This window comes from Eriocheir sinensis, chromosome 36, assembly GCF_024679095.1.
Source record: "Eriocheir sinensis breed Jianghai 21 chromosome 36, ASM2467909v1, whole genome shotgun sequence".
Classification (NCBI taxonomy): Eukaryota; Metazoa; Arthropoda; class Malacostraca; order Decapoda; family Varunidae; genus Eriocheir; species Eriocheir sinensis.
The window spans coordinates 17,279,762-17,305,771 of NC_066544.1; the positions used below are offsets into that span (position 1 = coordinate 17,279,762).

Consider the following 26,010-nt stretch of genomic DNA (forward strand, 5'->3'; position numbering starts at 1 on the left):
CATCATCCTTCTGGTTTATCTCATCTTAGTGGTGTGTTAGATGACAGTGATCTTGTCTGTAGTGTAGCTGTCTGTGGTGCAGCATCCATTCGTCTGTGGTCCGTGGCTGTCTGCATTACTTATTTATATTTTTCTTACAATAAAGGAAGCAGCTCAAGGGTAATGATGTACAAAACAAAAATTCTGCTAGCACTGCTCCCATGAAAGAAAGTAGATTGGCTGAGAGATGCTCGTAGAAATGATGATGCCATAGACTTGTGAGTGTGTATCTGATAGGTTTGTAAGCCTGGGTGATTAACTTCTGAGGTAGGACAGAAGCAGAGTGAAATTGACCTCTCTTCAGACCTCCCGTTCTCTTTTCTTCAGTCGGAGCAGTGTCTTTGCAGGCTTTTTTGTCGTCGTTCTTGTCTATTGCCCTTGAGCTGCGTCCTTTGCTGGAAAAAAAAGAAAAGAAAAAGGAGGGAATCTTATGAGCCATTTCCTAGTGGTTTGATTTTTACCGAGACAGTTACGGCCGCTAACACAGACACAGGTAAACGGGTCATGGACTAATGGGTGCCTGGCCCTATAGTGGTCTTGAGAGATTTGTAGAACGCAGGTTGAGGAATGAAGCTAAGAATAACCTTGTGGCGTCTGCATTTTCCATTATGTTCTTCTATACGTGCTGTGGTGTATGAAGGGAAAGTTTTTTGCCGTGTAACGAGTGTCATTTGCATCTTGGTGGTTGACGTGATGGTTAAGCTCGTGTGTGTGTGTGTGTGTGTGTGTGTGTGTGTGTGTGTTTCCCTAGTTGTAATATGCCAGAAATGAGCCACGTAAGTTCTGTTTCCTAATTTCAGCTGATATGAAGAAGGGGTGGTTGTCTTGAGAATGTTGGGGTGTCTTGAGAATGTTGAGTGATCTCTTTTGAAATTAACCTCTTTTCTGGTCATTCATTCTTTCTTCAATTACTCTTCAGAATGTCGACTTAGTGTGTTCTTTGGTCAGTATTCAGCCTTAGGTCAGCTGTTAGTCTTCCTTAAGATTGTAATTATATTCCAAAATTTAGCATCAGACTCAGTGATTGTGAGGAGAGAGAGAAAGAAAGAGAGCGAGAGATGAGAGGGAAAGGTTAATAAGCTCTGTCTAACTTTGTATGCTGTGAACAACTTGCATGATAATTGAAAGTTAAAACGATATCTAAAATCCATTGTTACCTGTCAGTTTTACCTCCCATTTTCTCTGCATGGAATAGCTGTGAGAGGATGTCCAGCACGTAGGCTTCTCGGCTTACCTCAGTGTATATACAAGTTCCTAAGCCATTCTGAATATGTCAGGTCCTTGCTGGATGGAGACAAGAGAAAGGCATGCTGCTTAACCTTGGCTGTGGTTCCGTTACGTCAATATTTGTACGTCTAGCCAACTGTGAAGCTCAGGTCTGCCCCAGTGAGGGAGGGAGGTGGAGGGCCGAGGCCTGACCACATCCCAAGCTGACCACATCCCAAGCATCATTGTTCAGGGATGACAGTTGTTTGACCGGGATCAAGTGATAGATTTGAGGTGTCTAGAGGAGAAGGGGCGTAATGGACAGAGCCATTCTTTTCTAGTCTGCACTGGGAAAGGCAGGAGGCGATACATCCCAGGAAGAACAAGATATAAGGTGTGAAGGAAAATCAACCCTGGATACACCAATCATAGGGTCACTTTTCCCACGCAGCTTGTTTCTTGTTCTTTGGAGGGGACAAAGACACCTTGTTTGCACTGGGAAACACAGGCGACACCTCCCAGGAAGAACAAGATATAAGAGTGATGGAAAAACAACCCTGGGTACACCAAACACAGGGTCACTTTTCCAATGCAGCTTGTTTCTTGTTCTTCGGAGGGGACACAGACACCTAGTATGCACTGGGAAAGGCAGGCGACACCTCCCAGGAAGAACAAGATATAAGGTGCAAAGGAAAATCAACCCTGGGTACACCAATCATAGGGTCACTTTTCCCTTGCAGCTTGTTTCTTGTTCTTTGGAAGGGACAAAGACGCCTTGTTTGCACTGGGAAAGACAGGCGACACCTCCCAGGAAGAACAAGATATAAGGTGCAAAGGAAAATCAACCCTGGGTACACCAATCATAGGGTCACTTTTCCCATGCAGCTTGTTGCTTGAGTAGACTTTCCTGGTGCATATCAGAAAAAAACGTCTCTCCTTTATGCCCCTTCTCTGCCGTACGCCTCAGATGATGATGATAATGATTCACTGCTTCCTTCATACCTAAATTTTAGCTATACAGAGTGTTCAGAGTCTTTGCCAGATGGGAAGAATCATTTGATGAAAAGTATGTTAGGTACCCAGTGTGCTCGTGTAACTGTTGACCTCATGTGAATGGTGGGTGACCTCTGAAGGATAATACTCGACTGAGGAATAAATTTGACCCTCCATAGTAATAGTAGTAGTAGTAATAGGTTTTGTTGTTGCATTATTATTATTATTATTATTATTATTATTATTATTATTTATTTTTTATTATTATTATTTTTACAGTAAACAGCTAAAAAAAAAACCTAATTAAAAAAAGCCCACAATCAGATTATTATTATTATTATTATTATTATTATTATTATTATTATTATTATTATTATTATTATTAGTAGTAGTAGTAGTAGTAGTAGTAGTAGTAGTAGTAGTAGTAGAAGCATGTACTGGAAATCATTGTGATAGTAGTAGTAGTAGTAGTAGTAGTAGTCATAGCAACCCTCATGTCAATTACATCAAGGTGACATCTGTGCTGGAAATGATCTAAGAAAGCTAATGACCACCAGCAAACATGAAAGCAATAAAACATGGCACAGATGACTAATGTATTCCTCACTTGAGCACACCACAGCCTTGGGGAGGTCAGGTCAGGTCAGCCTTGACATGTGATGGATGGAGCGCATTCAGTACCTAATATAGTTTTCAAGGGAACGCTCTGCACACAGGTGGATTGGACCTTTTCACAGATTGGCAGTAAGGAGCTTTCGTCCCACTAATCTTCTCAGTTTCCTTCAGTTTTGGGGTAATTTTTTCAGAGTAACTTTGTGCGGCACAACACGCCCCACCCACGGGAGCTGAAGGCCCGCGCCGAGAAGCTCTTCGGTAAGGGTGGCAAGACCAGCGACGGGCCGCTTGTGACCGCCGGGGAGCTCATGGTGAGTACTGGGGACTGACTGACTGACTGGTTGATTGGTGAGTGGCAAGGACTGGTTGAGTGGGGTGAGTGGTAGTAACTGGTTGAGTGGGGTATGAGGGAGTGACTGACTGGATGAGTGGTGAGTGGCAAGGACTAGTTGAGTGGGGTGAGTGGTATTAACTGGTTGAGTGGGATACAAAGGAGTGACTGACTGGTTGATTGGTGAGTGGCAAGGACTGGTTGAGTGGGGTGAGTGGTAGTAACTGGTTGAGTGGGATATGAGGGAGTGACTGACTTGGGTGAGTTAGAGTGACTGGTTGACTATGGTAAGCCCCAAATTTATTAACAGTTAGTTTTGTTATGGAGAAAAAATAAGTTGATCAGATGAAGCAGCGTATTCCTCAGTTTAAAATACATTATCCTTAGAAGGGAGTTCAGATCTTGCTGGCACAACACAGTACTAATTGCATGAATGTGAATTAAGACTCTCCCGCCCACTACCCCACAGGACAAAGGTGAAGTGTTCAGGCCTCACCGATTGTCCCTTCCTGAGAGTCCCGGCCAGGATGTGTCGGCCCAGGTGGAGCAGCAACCCAAGGCGCCCCAACAAGAGGTAAGGAGGGGAGGGGAAAGATAGAGGTAGGAGGAAGATGAAGAAAAGGTGTAAGGTAGAAGGGTGTGTGTTGGTGAAGAGAGAAGGGAAGGAAGATCAAGGAAGGGAAGTGGATGTTTGGTAGTGAAGGGAGGAGGAAGGAAGGTCAAGGGAGGGGGAAGGGGGTGTCTGTCTCCCTGTAGTGGTTCTGGTGTTGAAGGAAGGAGGATGAAAAGAAGGTCAAGGGAGGGATGATGAAGGGAGGAGGAAGGGACAACAGAGGCAAGGCAAGAATGTGTAGTAATGAAGGGAATGGGAAGGTGAGATCAAGGGAGGGAGGAGGTGTCTTTCCCCTTGTGATGGTTCTGGTATTGAAGGAAGGAAAGGAGGACATAGAAAGTTAAAAGGGTGTGTGTCTCTCCTTTATAAACCCAGCACACAGTTTGAGGCAAGAGTGGCAGGATTGTCTATATATTCTGCAGCCTTGCCTGAGCTGGCCTACACCTGATGCATATTAAATGAACTGCTTTCCTTGGTGATTGAGTTGCAGAATCACAATTTAAAAAGAGTACACAAGACATTAATACCTTGACTTTGCTATCATGGGCCACTAGCATACTCTTTAATCTTGTCCTCCATGTAATAGCATTTAATACACCCATAATGCATGGTTTGGAAGGAAAATATAGTTGAAAATGTATTGGTACTTGGCATCTTGATCACCATGGAGAGGCAGTGGTGACGTCTTCCTGTAACACTGATGAGCTCACTCCCTCCCACACAGCCGCCACAGAAGTCCAAGGATGCGCAGTTCAACGTCTCGGGAGCTGAGGACTCCGATGGCCTTACTGATGACAGTCAGGTGAGAGGCAGAGTGAACCTTGGCAGACTTGTGTAGGCTGTCAGAGGGAATGGAGGACCTGTGTAGTGATTGACCCATACTTTGGCTTTTCTCTTGGCTATGATGTTGCTCCATTCTCCCTTTTCTACATAATTAAATCTTGTGATGTCATAGTGATCATGCTTAGGTTTATTCACTCATTTCATTCTCCCTCTCTTCAATAATAAAGTCTTGAAGTGTCATAATCATCATGCTTAGTTTTAATATATAGAAGATATCAAGACACCTCTCCACCCGAAATTGACCTCTCTTTTGGCCACTCTACTTTTGTCTATTATGGGAGTGGTGTGTAGCGGGCTTTTTTTTCTCTGCACTCTTTTTGTTGCCCTTGAGCTGTCTCCATTGCTATATAAAAAAAAAAAAAATAAATAAAAAATTACACATATGAGTTTAACCCCTGCCACTTCCTCCCTGCCCCTCGGCCCTGCAGCTGCTGATGGAAGAGAAGCACGTTGGGTTCTCCATCGAGGGCACCGAGAACTTGGAGTCAGACACCAGCCAGGAGGAACAGAAGCGACCTGGGCGGCTGCACCGGCAGAACACGCCGCACCACCTCAAGAACAAGCGCATCACCTCCACCACCAAGAGTGCCGACCTGGAGAAGGTGGCATCCATCATCGCTCAGGTGGGTCGCCGAGGGGTCACGTGCTCTGTTAGTACTGTGCTCGGCTTGAGGGGAGGCAGTTTGTATACAGTCCCTCAAATAGTATGGTTTCCAATAGTTCGGTTTTGGTTTTATGTGGATTTTCTAAGAAGATTTTTAAGGATTTTTAAATACCTCAATGAGCAGGAAATTGAAAAATCCTAAAAGATCTTCTATGACAATCTGTATAAAACCAAAACCGACCTATTGGAACCTGTACTATTTGAGGGATGACTGTAGTTCACAGCAGATGGGAATTCACCGTTGCCAGGTTATTGTACTCTGAGCATCATATTTACAGGCTTCTTCCCTATAAATATCGCCAGGAAGATGGCTCCTATAAATATCACCAAGAGAAGATGGTGCCACTATAAACACCTGCCTGTGCCAATACGGGCTGGGGCTGACTACCGTCCAGGCTCCTCAAGCAAGCCTATTGGCGCTATAGGCGTAGAAAAAAAAAAAAAAAAAAATTGTAACTATAACAACATAAAAAGCCAGTTATTGGTGCCCGGGAGATGGTTTGGGGGTTGAAAATTGGGAAATAGGAGAAACTGAGTACGACAGTCTGGCAACGTTGGATGGGATACCTAAATAATTTGAATTGTCACATACTGTACATACTCCTACAAAAGTCAGACCCTTGAAGCAATACAACCATGGAAAGTAATATCCATGTTAAAGCTGACCTGAACTTGACCTTTCAGCGAGCTTTTCAGGTAGTATAGGCAGTGTATTATTGTCAGACTGATTCTTGTATCTGATAGCAGCATTTTCTCATCCTTTTTGATTCCTAGGTTGTGTGTGTAGACCTCACACTGTAGCCATACATTGTTACTGGTGCTGGAGACGGCACGAGTTTTGAGGCACCTCACTAGATGTATATATTAACAATGGTGTTCACAGTTCCAGCGAGTGACAAAAACAATGCTCGCCCTCTATGTCTGCTGTTCCTTGAGGTTGTGGGTTGACACACTTGGCATATTTTTGCCCATATGAGAAGAGGAATGCAATCAAATACTTTTTCATTGACACTTTATAATTGGTTAATAGTTACCAAAAATGGGTGAAGGGCAAAGGGCCAGCATTGTTTTAAGATGAGATGCTATAATGTTCATGAGACTGTACGTATATGACTCCCACAGACAGACAGGCAGACAGATAAACAAACAAACAGCCTCTACTGTGCAATACTGAGACCATATTGTTCCTCCTCATATCTTCTCCCAGTGTCTGCAAGGGATTGAGTCACCTACTGTACCAAAGACTCCCTCAGGCAGACAGGCGAGCAGATACATAAACAAACAAACTGGCTCTTCTAAAATACTCTGCAGTACCAATAGTATAATACCCCTTTTCACATAAATACCATGGCCTCCCCTTCCCCAATATCAACAGTGGACTTGTGAGAGTCATGTGTTGCACTCAGTGACTTCCCCAGACAGACAGGCAGACATATAAACAACAAACCAGCTCTACTGTGCCTTACTAATACCATGATGTCCCTCCCTTTTCACACCAATACCATGGTCTCCCTTCCCCAATGTCTGTAATGGACGCAACACTAAAATATAGCCACTGCGAAGCGAATTGCGCAGAGTAAGTCAAACTTGTTTTCTTACAAGCTTTATTGGCTGTCATGAATCTATACATATTTTTGATCTTGCATTCCCTGGTTTGTCTATGATTTTGGGATGGTTAAGTGAGTCTGTGCATCTTACCTCATTGTTTTCCCACTTTGGTTTGTTTGAGTTTGGCATGCACGGTTACTGTCAGCTCCCCTGTGCATAATCTGACCCCTCAAGATACTTTCCAGTTGAGAGTAAACCCCCAGTGCACATTTACTTTGACCCACCACATGTTCAGGATGCTACACACACCCACTCTTCGCAGGACTGCCTCGCTAAAGTTTACAATTGGCAAGTAGGGTGTAGGGAGAGTGGAGAGGTGATGTTTGAACCTTTGCCAGGGCAGGATGGAGTACACTTAACATCAGACAGAGAACCAGGTAGAGGCAAGAAATGAAAACCTTTGCCAGGCCAGGATGAAGTATACTAACATCATACAGTGAACCAGGTGGAGAGAAGAAATAAAAACCTCTGCTGGAGCCTGGAGTACATGAACATCAAACATAGAACCAGAGGAAGATGCCTAAAGTGGCCTAAAAATAGATAATGCTGGGGGCAGGATGAGAGCGTACCACTAAATCTCACAAGGCAGTCCGGGGGGTTGGCTCCTAGTCCCACCATACATGTAGCGTTACCATAGCATGCCCAAGATTGCATCATGGAATAGTGTTTTTGTCTGTCACTGAGTGTTATTTGATACATTGAAAGAAAGCTAATGGATAGGAAAGTGAGCTCAGGTGGAATCCCTTTCTTAAACACTTCCCTTCATGCAGGGCCGTTCCCTTACCTCAGCAGGGGTGAAAATTAACATGATGAAAGAGGCAGTGAAAGTTTAACCCAGTAGCAGCGAGGATCATGTTTCTTAATGGTTCCTCTAAGTGAGAAAAATGAGAAAAAATCACCCCTCACACAAACCATTTCATAATATATATCGAAGCATTTGTGATCAGATTATGTATCATCTATTTTTGGGGGTTTATATCATGGTACAAATTTGGCCCGTCGCTGCTACACAGTAAAGCCACAGATTTGGCCCGTCGCTGCTACCGGGTTAAAGTAACTATTTTCTTGCAACTGCTAACTGTAATCTAGCATCTGTTAAGTGTTTTCAGGAAGACTTAAACTAATATATGGTATGCTTACAACTGCCTGTCATAAGAGTTCCTAAAATCTGCATCACAAGTAATATATTTTGTTTGAAGAATGGCCCCCTCAGGAATGGGTTTAGACAAGTGCCTGGTTCGCCCTACTGATGAAACGGCCTTGCATATGTGTAGTGTGATTCCCAGCACATGACCTTACAGTGTGGAAGCAACACAGTGATGAAACATATTTTATACACACACACACACACACACACACACACGCACACAAACACACATAGGAAGAGAGAGAACAAGAAAGAGTGGGAGAGTAAGTAAGAAAGTAAGAGAGAGAGAGAGAGAGAGAGAGAGAGAAAAAAAGAGGGAGCTAACTCAAATTTCCTCAGCAGCAGGCGATGCAGCGCAGCGGAGAGACAAGCGAGGCAGACAGCGCCCGGCCAGCCTCGGAGTCTGACGCTGATAATCGCTCCATCGGTGAGTTGAAGCGCTGCTCTTGTCCTGCTTTGCCACGCCATGTTGATAAGTCATTGACCTATCTTTCGGCCACTCCTCTTGACTCTTTTGTGGGAGCAGTGAGTAGTGGGCTTTTTTTCTTCATTATTGCTTCCTTTTTTCTGGCCTTGAACTGTTTCCTCTGTTGTAAAAAATAATAATAATAATAAAAAAATAAAAGTTGCTGTATTCTATGCTTATCAGGGAGGAGAGTATAGGATCATCAGGAGTGGGAGAGACCCATTGGTTGGTATTGTGAGATGCTTCTGCCCCTCGCCCTCCTTCCCTTATCTTCCCCTTCCTCCTCCTCCTCCTATCCTTATTTTCCCCTTCCTCCTCCTCTATCTTTATCTTCCCCTTCCTTCTCCTTCCTATCCTTATCTTTCTCTTCTTCGTTCTCTGTTTCCTCCTCCTCCTCTTCCTCCTCCTCCTCCATCTTCCGCCCCTCACATCAGCTACTTCCAAAGGCCGAAAGGGAGATCAATTGGGTTCTCATGAGAGTTGTGGGTTTAAGGCATGGAAGAAGGGTCAGGCTACCAGAGGGGTCATAAAACTACCATTGGAAAGACCCAGAACCAGTACGAAAGCCTTGTCAAATGTGTGTCCTTGGGCGCCGAAATGTTTGGTTAGGTTAGGTTTAGGTTAGGTATGGTTATGGTTAGGTTAGGTTAGGTTAGGTTAGGTTAGGTGGTCCATAGCCTCCCAGTGCCTTGTTTAATTGCCTCCTGTACAGTATGTAAATTCATCTCCGTACTTCCTTCTCCAGTGTCTGAGTCTGGGCCATCAGTGGTTGTGGACGTGAAGCATATGGAGATCGTGGTGGAGCGGACCAGCGGCGGCCTGGGCCTGTCCATTGCTGGGGGGCGAGGCTCTACGCCCTACAAGGGGGACGACGAGGGCATCTTCATCTCCAGGGTGACGGAGGGCGGCCCTGCATACCTGGCCGGCCTCAGGGTAGGTGCTGTTGTTGTGCACAGGAAGTTATTGATCACAGGAGCGTTGGTTGTGTCCTTTTCCTGGGTGTTGAGGGATGTGAAAGTAGGGTTCAAGGCATTTGCTTAGTTCTATCAATGTTTCCGTCACTTGGCCTCAGGGTAGGTGCTATTGTTGTGTATGGGAAGTTATTGATCACAAGAGCATTGGGTATGTCCTCGTCCTGACCTGACTGTTAAGGGATATGAGGGTAGGGTTCAAGGCATTTGCTTAGTTCTATCAATGCTTTCATCACACGGCTTTGTTTATAGAGCTGCTTAGTTTGCTTTAAGCCCCGACCTGCCTCTCTGTCACTCCCTCTCAAAAACTTTCCATATTATCTCGTCCTCATTCTACTTCTCTCGTTTCTCTCACTTTCATATCACGTTCTTGGCATCTCATGAGTCTGGAGGTGCTGAACAGGCATCTTATAGTGTCTGCACTCCTCCCTCTCTCCCTGATTCATCTCGTATAGTAATAAAAAGCATTCTGAGGTTTGTGTTGTCAGCGTGTGTGTCGTTGGTGCAGGTCGGGGACAAGCTGGTGATGGTGAACGGGCACGACGTGGAGGTGTGCGACCACTACGAGGCCGTCAACATCATGCGGGAGGCCGGATCGCAGCTCAGGCTTGAAGTGACCCGAGAGGTGACCAGGATTGTCCCAGAGAAGGTTGGGCTCCATGAAATAACAGAAAAACCTTAAAAAAACAAACATATGGGTGGTGTCTGATCCCCTTGCTGTAAAAAAAAAAAATAAATAAATAAATAAATAAATAAATAAATAAATAAATAAATTTCCTCTTCTGCAGAAAACATCCAAGAGTGATCCCGTTCCCAACCATGTAGCGAATCTGGACGTGGCCAACTCTGTCACCCTCAGCGACACCACGGCCTTGGATGACCCACTGTCTCCGCCGCCCGTCACCGCCAACCACGTGGCCATGACAGTCAACGGCCACGATGGGTCGCCGGCCGTCAACGGGGAACATCCGAGCGTCAACGGCGATACGAACAGTGAAATGGAGGTGAGGCATCGCTCCGTGTTCGCCTGTCACTGTTATTCTTGTTTATATATAGATTTACTCCACCGCTGAGGCTTACCTCTTGTGTCGGCCTGTACTCATCTTTTTGTGTTACATGTTAAACTATTTTGTGTCTCCTGGTTATATATATAGACTTGTTTCCCTCTTCAGCCTCACCTCATATGTAAGCTATTTTGTTTCCTTCCTGGTTATATATAGATTTCCTCCAGGAGTTTGTTGTAGTTGTCGTAGCTTATATGTTATAGCAGACAACCTCATCGCCTTGCCTGAGTCTTATTCTTAGTGTGTATATATATGTGTGTGTGTGTGTTTATTTGTCCATCTGTCTGTATTGTAATGTGTTGGCGAGGGTGCCTTGACAGCCTCTACTGACCCGCTGAGCTCTCCATAACACAGGTGTTGACCGAGACAATCTACACCACACTCGCGAGGGACCACAACGGCCTTGGCTTCAGCATCGCGGGCGGCAGAGGATCCACGCAGTTCAAAGATGGATCAGACGTAAGTTAAGCCCTGCACCCATTCTTGCCCGTGATCCGTGCATGGGTGTCTGTGCCTGGGGCGTAGTCTGCAGCGTATGCCAACTCTTTAATGATAAGTAAATCAAAGTTAGAGGCATACATTGTAGTTGCCCATGGCCACAGTGCCCACATCTGTTACATTAGCCTTGAGTCAGTAATATTTCTTTTAACAATAGCTAGAAAATGCAAACTGGCTAATACCTCCATGAATGTTTGTCCTCCCTGCAGGCCATATATATATCCAGGATAACAGAGGGCGGAGCGGCAGCCAAGGACGGGAAGCTGAGGGTCGGGGACCGGGTCATATCTGTGAGTACGGACGCCTTCATCGGGGGAGTCAAATAGTGTGCCTGTCTTGTAGGAGGGAATGAAGTCTGTACCAGTCCTTGCGACAGAGGGGAAGGGGCATCAGAGTGGCTTCACCCTCAGATCAATGGTCCTAGTAGTGTGTGTGGTGTATATGGGGTGTAATAGTTCTGATGGCAGGTGTTGTGGGGCATCAGAGTGGCTTCACCCTCAGATCAATGGTCCTAGTAGTGTGTGTGTGGTGTATATGGGGTGTAATAGTTCTGATGGCAGGTGTTGTGGGGGCATCAGAGTGGCTTCACCCTCAGATCAATGGCGTGGACCTGGATGGTGCGCGGCATGACCAGGCCGTGAACATGCTCACTGGCATTGAACGCTTCGTGCGCCTGGTGGTGCATCGCGAGACCCTCGTTGCGCCGGGCCAGGGCAGCGCCAGCTCCAGGACCTCCCCCAGGGTGTTCGGTGCCCCACGGCCCTACACCGGCCTCTACAGCGCTGGTTCCTACATGGCCAACCGGCCCAGCTACACAGGTTACCGCCGGGCCCAACCGGGAGGACGGATATCAGGCTCCAACCTTTCAGACACCAACTACAGCGGCCAGTCTAGCCCAGCGGCCTCGCCAGCCCTGGCCACGAGGCAGCCCCAGGGCTTGGCCAGCTCAGGGGAGCCCGCAGACCCAGCGTCGGCCGCCACCGCCGCCCCCGAGGACCCCTTTGCTGCTGGCACCACCCAGGTAGCCATGCACAGACCCCTCACTAATGATGACTTTCAGGCTCTCATCCCACAGCACTTCCTGCAGGGGGGCCAGGCCCAGGGGGGCGGCTCCGGCGGCCCCAGCGCCCACGTGACCGTCAACATGCCCAAGGACCACGGCCCCATGGCCATGGCCTTCCCCCCTGCGCCCACCGCATTAGGGAAGGTCACAGAGACCATCACCAAATCCACCCTCACCGAGACAACAGTGACACGGATCACTGACAACCAGCTGGCCCAGGTGCCGTTGGTGGTGGAGGTAAGGTGGCCGCCCCGCCGCTAACACTCACTGCGGGAGAGGACAGCCAGCCGACAACAACTGCCGAGCCTGTAGTCACCTTCATAGGCAGACCTGCTTCAGTCTCTCACTCCTTCCACACAACACCTTCCTCCTTCACACAGACTCATGTTGGCCCTCTCACTTCACTTGTTCGGTGCCCTGGAGCGCCCTCACTCGGGGCGGAGAACTAATCTCTAGACTAGGGCTTCCCTGAGAAGTTGAAATTAAGAGGCAGTTGTCTCTGTAGCTGCTCCCTCTTTTTTTGCATAAAATTGTAAGTAATTTTGAATGCATGGTGGTTCTTGGTGCCTCGAGATTGTGCATGTTTTTGTCTTAATTATAATAAAATTGAAGGCTTGTCTGCCAAGGTGTGGCCGGAGCACTGGTGATTGGTGACTTGTACTACATCTCATCTAATTCAGTGGCACCAAGTAACAATAGGCTCATGTGCACCAGAAGGGTCCTTCTGAAAGAATGATTGGCATTCCATTATAAAGTTGTGTCCTCTGTACAGTATCCTGCACCACAGCACTGCCGCTGTGCTGCAACACAACAATGAAAAGAGAGGGCAGGCATCCCGGGGCTAACACTCGCCTCTTCCACTCTCACACACAAGCTGTAGTGGGCAGTCTGCTGGTCACTGTGTCCTCTCCCACACTCTACACTTTGCACCTCTTGCACACATCTCTGTACACTAATGAATGATTTATTTCATGGTTGATTTAGCAGGTTTTAGTTTAGTTGAACTGCTTACTAACATTCTTGGACATGTTTTGCCTGTCTGAACGAACACAGTCTAAAGGTTTGGGTTCAGTTTCTCACAGACACACTGGTCAGCATCACTTGCTTCTTTTTGTTATAGGAGTGTTGTACTGGTCCTTGAGGCTATGTTGTCCCTGAGTCATAAAGAATGTCTTGGTTCTGGTGAGCTGTGATGCAGTGTGCCGCATGCACTCCACTCCTTGCTTGGGGACCCGTGGTGGTTGTGTGGTGTCTTTGTCCACATACGATGCATGAGTCATAACTAACCAGAGTGGGTGGCTGGCCAGGTGACACACCCAGCCAGGGGTGAGTGAGGGGGTGAGGGCATCAACAGAACACTACAGACCAGACAGTGGTGTGAGGCAGCAGCCACAGTCACCAACAGGACACACACACTGGAGCACTGTGAACTTTGCCCCAGCTGAGGGTGTGCATAGAAAGGGGCCTTTGAGGGAGTTAAATTATTTGACAAGGGGGGCCAATTTTCATACAGTTATCTTATTTGCCAAATTATATTTCATTATTTCTCAGAATTTAAGTTTGGGTGGCCCAACTTTTCTCTGGGCAGTCCAGGGCCCCACAAGGCCCCTCCATGGCTATGCCAGTGGCTGTGACTTAGCAGTAGGGCAGAGTGATGGCCAGGTGGGCAAGGTAGGCAAGGGGGCAGAGCTTAGCATTAGGACGGCAGCTAGGAGATCATCTTTATGTATCCGAGACACTCGGTGATGCTCCAGAAGGTAAATATTTTTATTTTCCTTAGTGCTGAGCCTAACAAGCAGCTTCCACCAGCTACTAACCCTCCACTCCTGTGTTTGTCTTGCCTCATCCATGGCTGAGTAGAAATGCATCGCTTCTTCATCAGTGCAACTTTATGATTTCCTTTTTTTTTTTTTTCTTCTTTTTTTTTTACCTCTAAGTGTGTGTGTATGTGTATATTGTGTCCATGTCATGATGTTATTACATAGTTTAGTAATTTTCAATCACAATGTCTATCAGAGTTTTGATATCTCCCAAGTATTTAGTGTTGATTTGTTCCATTTGTTCCTTGTATATGTGTGTCTCTTTGATTTGAGAAAGTTGGAACTACACAGCTTGTAAAGGTGGGAATGATCATGTAAATGTGTCAGAATCCATCCATGCTGCAGGGAGTAGCCTGGACACTGAACCAAGCGCTTGATTAACAATGATTATTACAGATGACATGAAGCATAGAGCCCTGGTACTGAGTCACTGTGAAGTATTTTGTTTGTAAGACTGCAGATTACAAAACAGATTAAAGTAGATGACATAACATAGGCAATTAAAATATAAAACATGGCAGTGGTCAGGAGATATGTAGGAGAGAGAACAACAGCTGGACAAAGAGTGTGATAGGCTGGGAAAAAAGTCATAATATAAAAAGGCCCAGGGGGAGGCCAGTCAGCAGGTGACGTGATGGAATTAGGAAGTTAACATTTACATCAAAACTGGACACTAGAGGCACAGGACAGAAAGGAATGGAAATGCTTGGGAATGAAACAGACTGATGCTGATGATGATAATGATGATATGTATATGGACAAAATAGTTATGAAGACCAGTTTAGTATTGCCAAGCTTTTCTATCATATGGATACTAGTGCCAAGTGAAATTAAAGAGTTTGGTCTTGTAAGAATATTGTACAGCATAAATACTTCACATCACATTAGGTCTGTTGTTACTGATGCATGAATATGACCTAATATTGCCAGGGGAAAACTGTTAGATATAGTTATGAAGACCAGTTTAGTATTGCCAAGTCTTTAGCTTGTGGTTTCTATTGCTTGGTGAAGTTAGGAGTTTGGTCTTGGTGGAATATTGCACAGCATAAATACTTCACATCCCATTAGGTCTTGTTACAAGTGTATAAACATGACTTAATATTGCCTGGGGAAAATGACGTTAGGGAAGATTGGTGTTGGATATTGCCCGGGAGAGATAACGTTCTATGTAGTCCACCAACGTAATGGTCTTTGTTTCTGTCTCTCTCAGGAGGTAATATTATACAAGGACGGCGGACCACTAGGACTAAGTATTATCGGCGGGTCGGACCACTTTTGTGTTCCGTTCGGCACCTCGCCCGACGATCCTGGAATATACATATCAAAGGTAAGAAGGCCATGCTGCTGCTTATTTTTGTATTTATTTTTTGTACATCAAGGAAGGCAGCTCAAGGGCTCTCTCTTTTGTCTTGGTCACAGATCACAGCCATCTTTGAAACCTGTCTTTATCTGCATTTGGTTTCTTTTCCATCTGCTAACACACTTTCATTTGTCTTTGCCGCAGATCACTGCCGGTGGCGCGGCCCACAAGACAGGGAAGCTGAGGATGGGCGACCGCATCCTGACCGTGAATGGAGTGGACATGAACGGGGCGTCACACAAGGAGGCGGTGACGGCCCTCCTCAACCCACCCAACGAGATAGTCCTGTCTGTACGCCACGACCCGCAGCCTAAAGGACTCAAGGTGTGTGTGTGTGTGTGTGTGTGTGTGTAAGACAGGTAAAAGTGTTAGTTTGTTTGGAATCATTTGTAGAGTGTTTGTCTGAAGACTGAGATAACAGCACCTTTCTGCAGTGTCATCCCTGTAAGTTAGCGATGTAACATATCTGCTCCTGGCAGGAACCTTTTTATTGTTTACAAGTCACACAAAGAAGTCCACCTGCCAAAGCTTATATATTAACCCGGTAGCTGCAGGGATCATGTTTCCTAAAGGCCCTTCCTTCTAAGTGAATTAATGAGAAAAAATCATCACTAACGCAAATCATTATATAATATATATATCAACGCATTTGTAATCAGTTTATGCATCCTATATTTCGGGGGGGTTATGTAAAGGCAAAAATTTGGCCCGTCGCTGGTACGCGGTAAAGCCACAAATTTGGCCCGTCGCGGCTACCGGGTTAAAGTTATCCTAGCAAGAGGGTTAGAAATTTCAATGTGTTGGCAGATCTTGTAGTCTGTGTCTGCAGGTTCAACAAGTTCAGCTCTTCTGTTTCTTAACCTATTCCAAAAGGACCAATTGCTGTTTCATCAACTTCTTCGGTCGTTAGTTTGGTCTCCCTCGGCTATTGAATCAGGGTTTTAGGCTTCTTCATTGCTACTTCCACATCCTCATAAAACTTGTCCACTTCATCACCATTGAAAGTTAATGTTGGTGCATAAGTGTGAAATATTTCTAGTTTGTATAATTTGTTCAGCTTGATAGTGATTTGTCACTCTTTTGTTGATGCTGAAGAGTTCTTTTACATTCCTTGCTAGATCTTGCTATTAAGTATTGAACTCCACACTCCTGCCTATCTACAAGACCTTTGCAGCACAAGACACCTCTGTCAGGCAATACTGTTGATGCATCACCTGTCCTCCTATCATCACTGAGACCTCTAATGCCCCTCTTAACAACTCAGTTATAGCAATACAGTCAAGTTGCTCTCACTTGCAAAAGATATCACTCATTCTCACCCATGACTTGAGTCACTGCCAGACAGTGTCCCCAAAGCTACACTCCCTCACTAGAGTCATCACTGGCTGGCTGAGCTTATTTTGTTATTTGGATAGAAAAGATAAAGGTTTCCTGAGCCATGACAGTCATTACATGTGTTGGAATGGGTCAGAGGTGATGTTGACCATCATGGAGTGTGTGAGGGATGGCCAGGGCACAGGCTGCCACTGACTGTTCCACACTGAATCATGTTTGAAATATCATCAATCACCTATCTAAAACTTAACACAACTTTTCAAGATTACATTCATTATAACCTAAAGCAAATGCAAATAATAGTGTGGAGTCAGGACTTGCTACTGTATATTCTCGTGCAGGGATTTGTCTCGTGTAAAAGATGATCGCCCTCCAAGGAGTTTGATTGAAAAATCTGTTAAACCTTATACACTCATTCTTTCAAAAAGTCTCACCCACTAAACTTGGCTCCAAAACTCCTGTACTTGCATGAGAACATGCATTAGTAAGGCCAGTGTGAAGTGTGTGTAGCTGTGGTAAGTCTGTGTGTGTAACAAGCAGGTAGTGGTTTAGAAGAAGCATGGAGCAGTGTTTAGGCCAAGCTGAATCTCACCACTTTAGTCAAGAGCAGCAGTCCTTTGCAGGCAAATTTGCAAGATATACCCAAGCTTATTTTGCAGTGGGTTGATACACCAAGCATTGCTAGTTTACATGAGAACAAGTAGGGACTTTGCAGCCAAATTCTTTTGTGAGAGGCCGATAGTGTGAAACAAGGGAGCCCTAGTTTTGGAATAGTGTGAGCCCAGTGGTGTTGCTGCAGGGGACTAGACAGGGGTCTCAGAGAAAAGCCTCTCTGTGGCATTCCATATGAAATTCTGAATGAAGAGTACAATGTAATTGGTCAGTTGGCTAACTCTGTATGGGCAATGACCCCCTCACACAGGGCTTACTTGGGCTCCCTCACACGCAGACCTCTTGCCACACCACTGTTTGGGCATTGTGTTGCCACACACCAGACAAGCAGCAGCAGCAGCCTCTATATTTGCACTCCCACCTTTGTGTTGCAGGTAGTTTTATCAGCACCAAGCACTGCCTTCAGCTAACGGTTACTTTTACACTCAGTATGAGGTACAAACTCAATATCCTTTCATTTAAACAGACAAATAATAATTTTCAATTAATACACCAAACATTTTAAACCATGTGATGGTTTTCAGTTGTGATTTAGTTCATCAAATTAATCAATATATGAGCACTGAGATTGCATTGAATTTTCCAATCTTGGCTTTATTTGCTTCTTTAGATCCTTTCTGCGAGTCGAGAGCTTTCTGTCCATGTGAGTAAGACTTGTTGGGTGCTGCGTGAGTTGCCCACTGATGTGAGTTGAGTGTTTCCTGTCACCACCAGATCAATGTGTTCATGTTGATGTGTCCAGAGACTGTAGCTCTGTCTTGATGTCTGAACAGACCACACTCCTGTCACGTGGTCTGCCCTCTCACTGGTGTTGGTAGTGTTCCCATCACCACTAGATCAGTGTGTCGATGCTTGATGTGTCGAGGGCAGCAGCTCTCTCTCTCTTGATGTCTTAACACACTGGTTCTCAAACTCTGCTGGATTTTTCAAACTAAATACAGGAACCTTTTGTTTTATGCTGATTGCACATATTTAGAAGAATATGATGCATTTATTGCACATTATTTCAGATTTTCCACCATTTACTAACATTAATGTGAAGCAAACTCCTTGAATTAACACATATTCTTATGGAAAAAATATTTGAAACATACAAAATTAACTTTGGATGAACTCTTGAGGAATGCAACCCATGCATAAAACAAAAGCTTCCTGTGATGTGCCTCTCAGTAATACAGCGTGGCAGCCCTCCCTGTACACTCACATGCTAGTGCTTTAGATGTCTCCACCAATGTGTTAGGAACAGTGTGTTAGTTGTGCTGAAAGTGTTTCATTATGTATCATCCTGGCGGCCTGAGAACACAAGGAAAGACTGTGACATATGAGTCGTGTCGTGTAACTGTTCTTCGTACCATTCATTCCTGTATGCATTTTACTATTGTCAGCACGGACTAAAAATATTTCTCATTGATGACGTTTGCAACAGTGGCCTCGGTTACCCCACTGGAGTTTCCACATTACCGTTTGGAAGGTAATCACCCACTTGACTGTGGTGTGCTGTGTCCTTGAGATGCAGCATTTTATAAAGGGGCATCTGGTGTCTATTGGTCACCATGAAGCCTTGTGGTGGTGTCCCCTGAGTCACTTCCCTCCTCTTTGTGTGGGAAGTTGGGCGCTGCTCTGCTCTGCTCTCACAGGTTGTCACAAGAAGGCGCTCCCATCTTACACTCATGATTATAACTTGTGTTTGTAGAGTGCCTCATTATTGCATTGCCTATTTTATTATTGTTTTTCTTGTCTTCATATTTTTTTATTTGGATTATCTTTCATTAGGGTTTTATCTGTATTCCCTGTGGGCTTGCATCAGCCTGTGTTCAGGGAAATACTTCCTGATCAAGTGCAGAAATGATAAGCTGACCAGAAGGAAGTTTTAGCTGTGTTAGTTTTGGTCTTAGATTCTTGCATGTCTGATTTCCTCCAAAGTGCCTTGTAGCAACCCCCATCCAGCCTCGAGACGCCTACACGGGAGTACCATCAAGTGTTGGGCCACAGTTGAGACACCAAACTTATTTACACACTCTGAAGGTCGATTTTTACAAAGTAGAACATGAGGAAAGGCTTTCATACCCTCTAAACCTGCATGCAGTGAATGTTGATGAGTAGACAGTGTTAGGAAAGGTTGAAGGAAGATTGAAGATGTGCTACTGAAAATTAGGAGTAAGAATGTACTTGGACAGGTCTTAGCATGTGTAGAACTGACAACAGATAGACGGTCAAATCAACCCTTAGATGGCACGGCGGTGGAACTATATACAGGCGGTCAAAAATTCAGTCAGTCAGTTTTGTATTGCAGAAATATAACAACACTTCCAGACTGCGGTAGAATCTGCATATAGATGATAGTTAAAACATCTAATATGCGACGTAACTACGTTTATGCTACGGTCCTAAGGTCGGGAGTGACTGTATATAGACCATTCATTTTTGGGGAGCTGCTCTTCAAATACTGAAAGATGCTCTGCAGATTGATAGGGATAGGAGATGAAATGAGAGGAGAGGAGATGAGGAGTCTGTGAGATACATCAAACACATTATTGTAGATAGTTAGAAGTGTCCTCATGTGTCCTTTGTGTGCATGTATGTTAGCAGAACCGTAGAATACAAAATAATCTGCTAATAATCACTGGAAGCTTAATTTTCCCTTGAGTCAGTGTGTAGTGGTTTAGGAGTATAGTTTGAAGTCACTAATTCATGTTTTAAGTTGAGCTGGAGCCATAGATTAAGTTTTCCAGTTCAAAGATAGAACCAGTACAGGCAAGTCTTGTCATGCACTTATTCAGATACAGTCGTCCTTCAAATAGTACGGTTTCCAATAGTTCGGTTTTGGTTTTATGTGGATTTTCTAAGAAGATTTTTTAGGATTTTTAAATTTCCCGACTAGCTGGAAATTTAAAAATCCTAAAAGATCTTCGATGACAATCCGTATAAAACCGAAACCGAACTATTGGAAACCGTACTATTTGAGGGATGACTGTATCTGTGTGTAATTTTTATCGGATCAATGAATCAGTGTAGAGAGTTCTGGCATCCGTCTTGCTTATTTATGTGGGAGAAGGGCTTAGAAGTGTCCCTCTGTATTCGCCTCACTAGTTTCGGCATTCGTAAAATCCTTATCTGTGAGTTCTAAGGAATCTAACCCATATGTATGACAAGAACTGCCTGTATAGATATGACAACTTTCCAACTGCAGTACCTATGGCTAACTGACCCCTAGTAGTCTCCCTATAGTCTTGTGTACCCCTGTGACTGTACCCTGTCATCGCAGCGAGTCAAAACAGTGCAAACCATATGGTGACAGTTTTATTGTGACTGCCGTGGCATTCACCGACACACTCTTCCTTTCGGCTATATTTTGACACACACTCTTGTCATGTTTTCATCCATGGTCAGTGAAATCATATACACTCTTGTCATCAACACATAATAATCGATCATTACGTAAAAAATAATAACGAGCTGCCCGTCCCAGACTGTCACATTAAACAAGTTACGGGCAGAGGAATGAAGCTGTTGCCACAAGATTAGAGGCAAACAAAAGAAGCTGTTGCCATAGAGTTAAAAGCAAAGGGAAGATGTTGCCATAAGATTAGAGGTAAAGGAAAGAATCTGTTGCCATAGAGTTAGATACAATGGAAAGAAGATGTTGCCATAGGGTTAGCATTGTTTTGGCATGCAAGAATAGGGTCCAGTCACTGCCATCATTTGCCTGGTTGACTGTGGTGGGTGTTGTGTTGTGGAGGGCAGAGGGAGGCGAGGTGGTGGTGTGTCTAATGTGAGTGTCTGTCTGTGTGCCGTAGGAGGTGATCATCAAGAAGCAGGCTGGGGAGAAGCTTGGCATGAACATTAAGGGTGGCGTGCAGGGCTCCCCCGGCAACCCCCTCGACAAGTCCGACGAGGGAGTCTTCATATCCAAAATAAACTCCAGTGGGGCGGTGCACAGGGACGGCAGGTTAAAGGTAAGGGGCTTCTTCTTCTTCTTCTTCTTCTTCTTATTATTATTATTATTATTATTATTATTATTATTGTTATTATTATTATTATCATCCAACGGGGCAGTGCACAGGGATGGGAGACTAAGGGTAAGGTGCTGCTGAGATTTAGTAAGTTAATGAACAATAACAATAATCATGATAATAATAATAATAATAGCACTGGTTGTTATGGCAATGGTAATAGTAATAACAATAATAATAATAATAGTAATGCTGTATATTCTTGTGCTAAAAGTAATCCTGTATATACTCATGCTAAAAGTTGTGTTACATGATCTCTTAAGTTGAATTAAGGCAACCCTGACCCCATTTCCCTTAATTTTAGAGTAGCCCCCCTTAAACCTCGTCCCCAGCAACCCTAACCCCATTTTCTTCCTGTACCTCTTCCATTAAACCATTGTTCTTCTCTCTATTAACATCCCCTAGCTTAAAAAAAAAGTCCTAATTCTTATTTATTTATCTCAAGAACAAGTAAATGTATATGTTTTAATTTTAAGGCAGCTCCCCTTTAAATGCATATTACTAGTAAAAGTGCAAATACAGTTGTCCCTCAGTTAGTACGGTTTCCAATAGTTTGGTTTCGGTTTTATACGAATTGTTATAGAAGATCTTTAAGGATTTTTAAATATCCTGCTCGTCAGGGAATTTAAAAATCCTAAAAAATCTTCTATGAAAATCCACATAAATCTGAAACTGAACTATTGGAAACCGTATTATTTGAGGGACGGCTGTAATTTCAAAATCAAACCATTTAGAGCAGAGTGAGGTAATGCATATGTGTGTGTGTGTGTGTGTCCGCCAGGTTGGGCAGCGCGTGTTGGAGGTGAACGACTCCTCGCTGCTGGGCATCACGCACGAGGAGGCGGTGGCGGTGATGCGCTCGGCCGGCTCCACCATCAGGCTCGTCGTGTGTGACGGCTACGACTACAGCCTGGTGAGGGAAGCGGCTCCTGGCGTCTGAAATAGTTCTGAATTTATTTTTCCATTGGGGTCAAAACTAAGCACCGTAATAACCACAGTGTTGCAAGTTTCTCTCTCTCTCTCTATTTATTTATTTATTTATTTATTTATTTATTTATTTATTTTTATGACAAAGGAGATGGCTCAAGGGGGGAAAAAAAAAAAAAAAAAAAGCCCGCTACTCACCGCTCCCATGATAAACAAAAGTAGAGTTGCTGAAAGAGAGGTCAATTTCAGGTGGAGAGGTGTCTTGATACACATATATCTATCTGTCTGTTTCTATCTCTTTAACAAATCAGAATGATTTTTTTCCATAGGGACCAGAATTGAGCTCTCTAGAATCACAATGTTGCAAGTGCCAAACATACATTAAATTAGCATTTCTCTCTTTCTCTCTCTGTTTGTCTCTATCTCTTTAACAAATCAGAATTATTATTTTTTCATGAACCAGAATCTTTATCTCTTTTGTTGATAATACAAAAACTGCCAGCACAGAAAGCCATCCTAGAGTGTGATAACAGTGTGGAGCTGGTGGACAGGACCTGAAGTGTGTGTGGGTGAGGGAAGGCTAACTTGCATACCGTCATCAGGTGCAGCAGATGAAGAGCGAGGGACGGCTAGGCTCAGACTCGCGCAGCACCAGTCAAAGTGTTACGTCGCTGGACAAGGAGAGTCGAGAGGCAGCTTCCAACCCCCCACAAGTAATGCCATACACTCCCTAGCCACACTTGTCTTCCCTTCAGTCTCCCTTATGCATGCGTGATGTACTCAGTAAACCCATCTATCATAAAGTGAATGTGATAAATTAACATATATTCATGAGTAATAATTCGAGGAGTTATGTCTCTTGGTAATATTTGTTGTCCATTCCCTCTGAACACCTGCACCAGGGAAGCAGTTACATAGTAGTTCATGTTCAGGAGTTACTCTGTGTAGCTAGACTGGCCTCTTGTAGTCTCCATTGTTCTTGTGTGGCCTTATGTGTGATCCTCAGCAGTAGACACCAGTTGAGGGTGGACACATTGCCCTTTGACATGGTTGCCAATGTAGCTCAGAGTAGCCTAGCTAGACTCATGATGTAGCATTCTTTGAAATGGCTCACTCTTTGTATTCATGTAAAAGTAAAAAAGGCAAAAGAATACTTTTTTATGGCAAAGTTTAATGGCTTAACTTTTACATGGATGCTCCTTTTCTAAGGACTTGAATTCATTCAACAGTCAAACTGCCTTGAATGTAAACCTTTACACCAGATCAAGTGTTACATAGTTTAGTGTTTTACTTTTGAATGCTAAATCCAAACCTCTGGCCATGTGCATGTTATCTGCCCAAGTACAGTAGATCTGACAGTTCTTGTGTCTCAGCCAAAAGTTCTCATGCCACATTCTCTGTTTTCTTGAGCTAGAAAATACTTGATAGCCTTTCCTGTAGAGCACTTAGCATTGCCTCTCTTTACCTTCCACACCCACTCAGGACTCTGCCCCCATCCTGCATGAAGAGGCCCCTGCCAAGCCATCAACTCCCCCACCCTTCCTCCTGCCTCCCTCCCCCACTCCATCCCCATCCCTCAGTGAGCGTCTTCCTCATCCACCTGAATCCACCTCTACCCTGAGGAGTGACACCCCAGACACCGATGATGATGTGGGTCGTGACACTCCTCTGCCCCCACTTCTCTCCACCTCTGCCTTGCCCAACACCCAGAGGGACAAATCTGCACCAGAAATTGTATGCATAGTAACTCTTAAGAACCATTGGGGGATAAGGAAGGTTAGGAATTATTTAGTGTAGTGCAATGAGAAGATTAAAGATACTCCCTAGCCTTGCCTTGCATCCAGAGGGACAAATCTGCACCAAAATTTGTCTGCATATCATTAGTTAGGAACCATTGGTGGGTAAAGGTAGTTCAGTAGTGTGGGAGCTGAACACAGTGTCAGCGAGGTCGTCAGGAATGAGTTAGTGTATATAAACCTTTGTGCAACAGGTGGGTGGAGATGTCAACCTTTCTGCCAATCATCTTACAACTTCAGTATTATAATGCGATAGTGTGTGACAAAATACAGTGTGGCTTTCCATTACTAGTATGTAGGCAAAACAAAATGCTGTGGTTTTCCAATACTAGTGTGTAGGCAGCAATAGTTTGAGTGTGACAAAAAGAACAAGTACAGGAGGATGCTGGTAAGGCCCTTGTAGTGAAATAGCAGGGCAGACTGGACTTGGCAATGCATCTAAGCTTTCAGCGGATGAAGGGTTTTATCAGGAGTGATGTTAACAAGGCTCTGGCAGTAAGAGAGCAAGGAGGGACTCATAAAAACATGGGGTGTAACTTTTATAAATTCAGATTAAATGAGGAGATTGTTGAGAATTGGTGTAGGAGGAGCAAAACAAGCTTCACATTTGTTTGGTGAGTACTAATACAATGACTACTAAAAAAAAAAAATTGGTAAATTCAAGAAAATGCCAGATAGATTCATGGTTAGGGAGGATAGCCGGTGTTAGGTTTGCCAGAAGCGTGTGTAGATCAGCTCGCCTCTTGCAGACTCCCTGTGTTCTTGTGTCCTTATGCCTGCCTGTCCTTTTCCTCCCTGCAGGTGATGGACGTGGTGAGGGTGGCCGAGCAGCTCACCTCCCGACCCTCCTCCCAAAACTCCAATGCCCGACTGTCCTCCCCAACGGACCGCAAGGCATCCGCCGAGAGCAAGATGACCACCGTGGTGCTGGGCAAACACACCTTGGCCCAACAATCTAGTACAGTGAGTACCACCGCCTTCCTTGTTGCCGGTGTATGACTCTGAAGACCAACGAGATACTGATGCACAACCCTTGCCAAGGAATGGGACTTTTTTTTTACTGAGGATGGAGTTGCCAAGTACCAGTACCTAATGCTATCATGGAAATGTCAAAGTTTTTATACTCTTTTTAAGGCCAGGTTTTAGGTGTTTACTTTTACCTGGATCCTGTGCTTCGGGTTGGATTCATTCCTCACTCAGCGTGTCCTCACAGCCTCGTGGGTGCTGAGTCTTGCACGAGTACAACGGTTTATTCTTATTTATCTGTTTGCTGACATGGCCATTGCAGGCGACTGAAATTCTTTCTTAACTTTGTGCTCCAAATTAAGGTTTAAAAAGGCATTAATGAAGTCTGTGTCAAAGAACAATAATACAAATGTGTTTGTACTTGGCAACTCACTCTCCCCCCCAAAAAGTCCTATTGCTAACATATTGCAAGTGTCTTGCTGCCAACCGTCATGTTTGACCAAGCTGCCCCAAGACAGAGATGACAAAGGGCAAGACTGGAACAGCCTTTCTATTTCCTTTGACAAAGGAGGTGGAAAGGAGCACAACAATTGCATTAACCGTACACTCATATTTCTTTGGCCTTCTTGCATTTATTCCTTACCAACCTTCCTAAACCTTTAACATCCCAAGAGTTTGTGGAATGTTTTTTGTAACCCAGTTTTCCAGAATCCGAACCTTTATTATTTTTGTAACCCCCAAATCTGACCCCGGAGGTAGGTGCCCTTACCAAAGTAAACAGAGATCCCTCAGTCACCAACCAGGCACCAGGAGCCCCTCCCTCTGGCTGCCTTGGAAGCTCATGTCTAAGGGCACCTACTAGAGAGAGCAGGAAAGATGCATGCACCTCACCCGTGTGCTAGGAGGCGTTGGCTATATAACCCTGCAGTGTATGCGACCCCCCGTGTTCCCGGAGCTCTGTGTGAGTGTGTGTGTGTTTGTGTGTGTGTGTGTGTGTGGC

The 26,010-nt window shown here is 44.7% G+C and overlaps 1 protein-coding gene across 14 annotated transcripts in view; it reads left to right on the forward strand.

The window, feature by feature from the left end:
- The window catches only part of LOC127007947 (protein scribble homolog), a 95,701-nt gene that overhangs the window by 41,198 nt on the left and 28,493 nt on the right, over positions 1–26,010 (forward strand). For 8 of the 14 annotated variants that reach the window (XM_050879475.1, XM_050879481.1, XM_050879479.1 and 5 more), the window contains exons 12-30: positions 3,045–3,164; positions 3,654–3,758; positions 4,522–4,599; positions 5,069–5,263; positions 6,857–6,880; positions 8,402–8,486; positions 9,271–9,458; positions 10,005–10,145; positions 10,285–10,500; positions 10,915–11,019; positions 11,268–11,348; positions 11,654–12,358; positions 15,152–15,268; positions 15,446–15,625; positions 21,106–21,264; positions 22,103–22,234; positions 22,851–22,961; positions 23,731–23,982; positions 24,846–25,007. In XM_050879475.1, coding sequence (XP_050735432.1) covers positions 3,045–3,164; positions 3,654–3,758; positions 4,522–4,599; positions 5,069–5,263; positions 6,857–6,880; positions 8,402–8,486; positions 9,271–9,458; positions 10,005–10,145; positions 10,285–10,500; positions 10,915–11,019; positions 11,268–11,348; positions 11,654–12,358; positions 15,152–15,268; positions 15,446–15,625; positions 21,106–21,264; positions 22,103–22,234; positions 22,851–22,961; positions 23,731–23,982; positions 24,846–25,007 — 3,156 coding nt within the window. The remainder of the gene's footprint in view (positions 1–3,044; positions 3,165–3,653; positions 3,759–4,521; positions 4,600–5,068; positions 5,264–6,856; positions 6,881–8,401; positions 8,487–9,270; positions 9,459–10,004; positions 10,146–10,284; positions 10,501–10,914; positions 11,020–11,267; positions 11,349–11,653; positions 12,359–15,151; positions 15,269–15,445; positions 15,626–21,105; positions 21,265–22,102; positions 22,235–22,850; positions 22,962–23,730; positions 23,983–24,845; positions 25,008–26,010) is intronic. The other 6 variants (XM_050879485.1, XM_050879478.1, XM_050879483.1 and 3 more) reach the window with 6 other exon arrangements.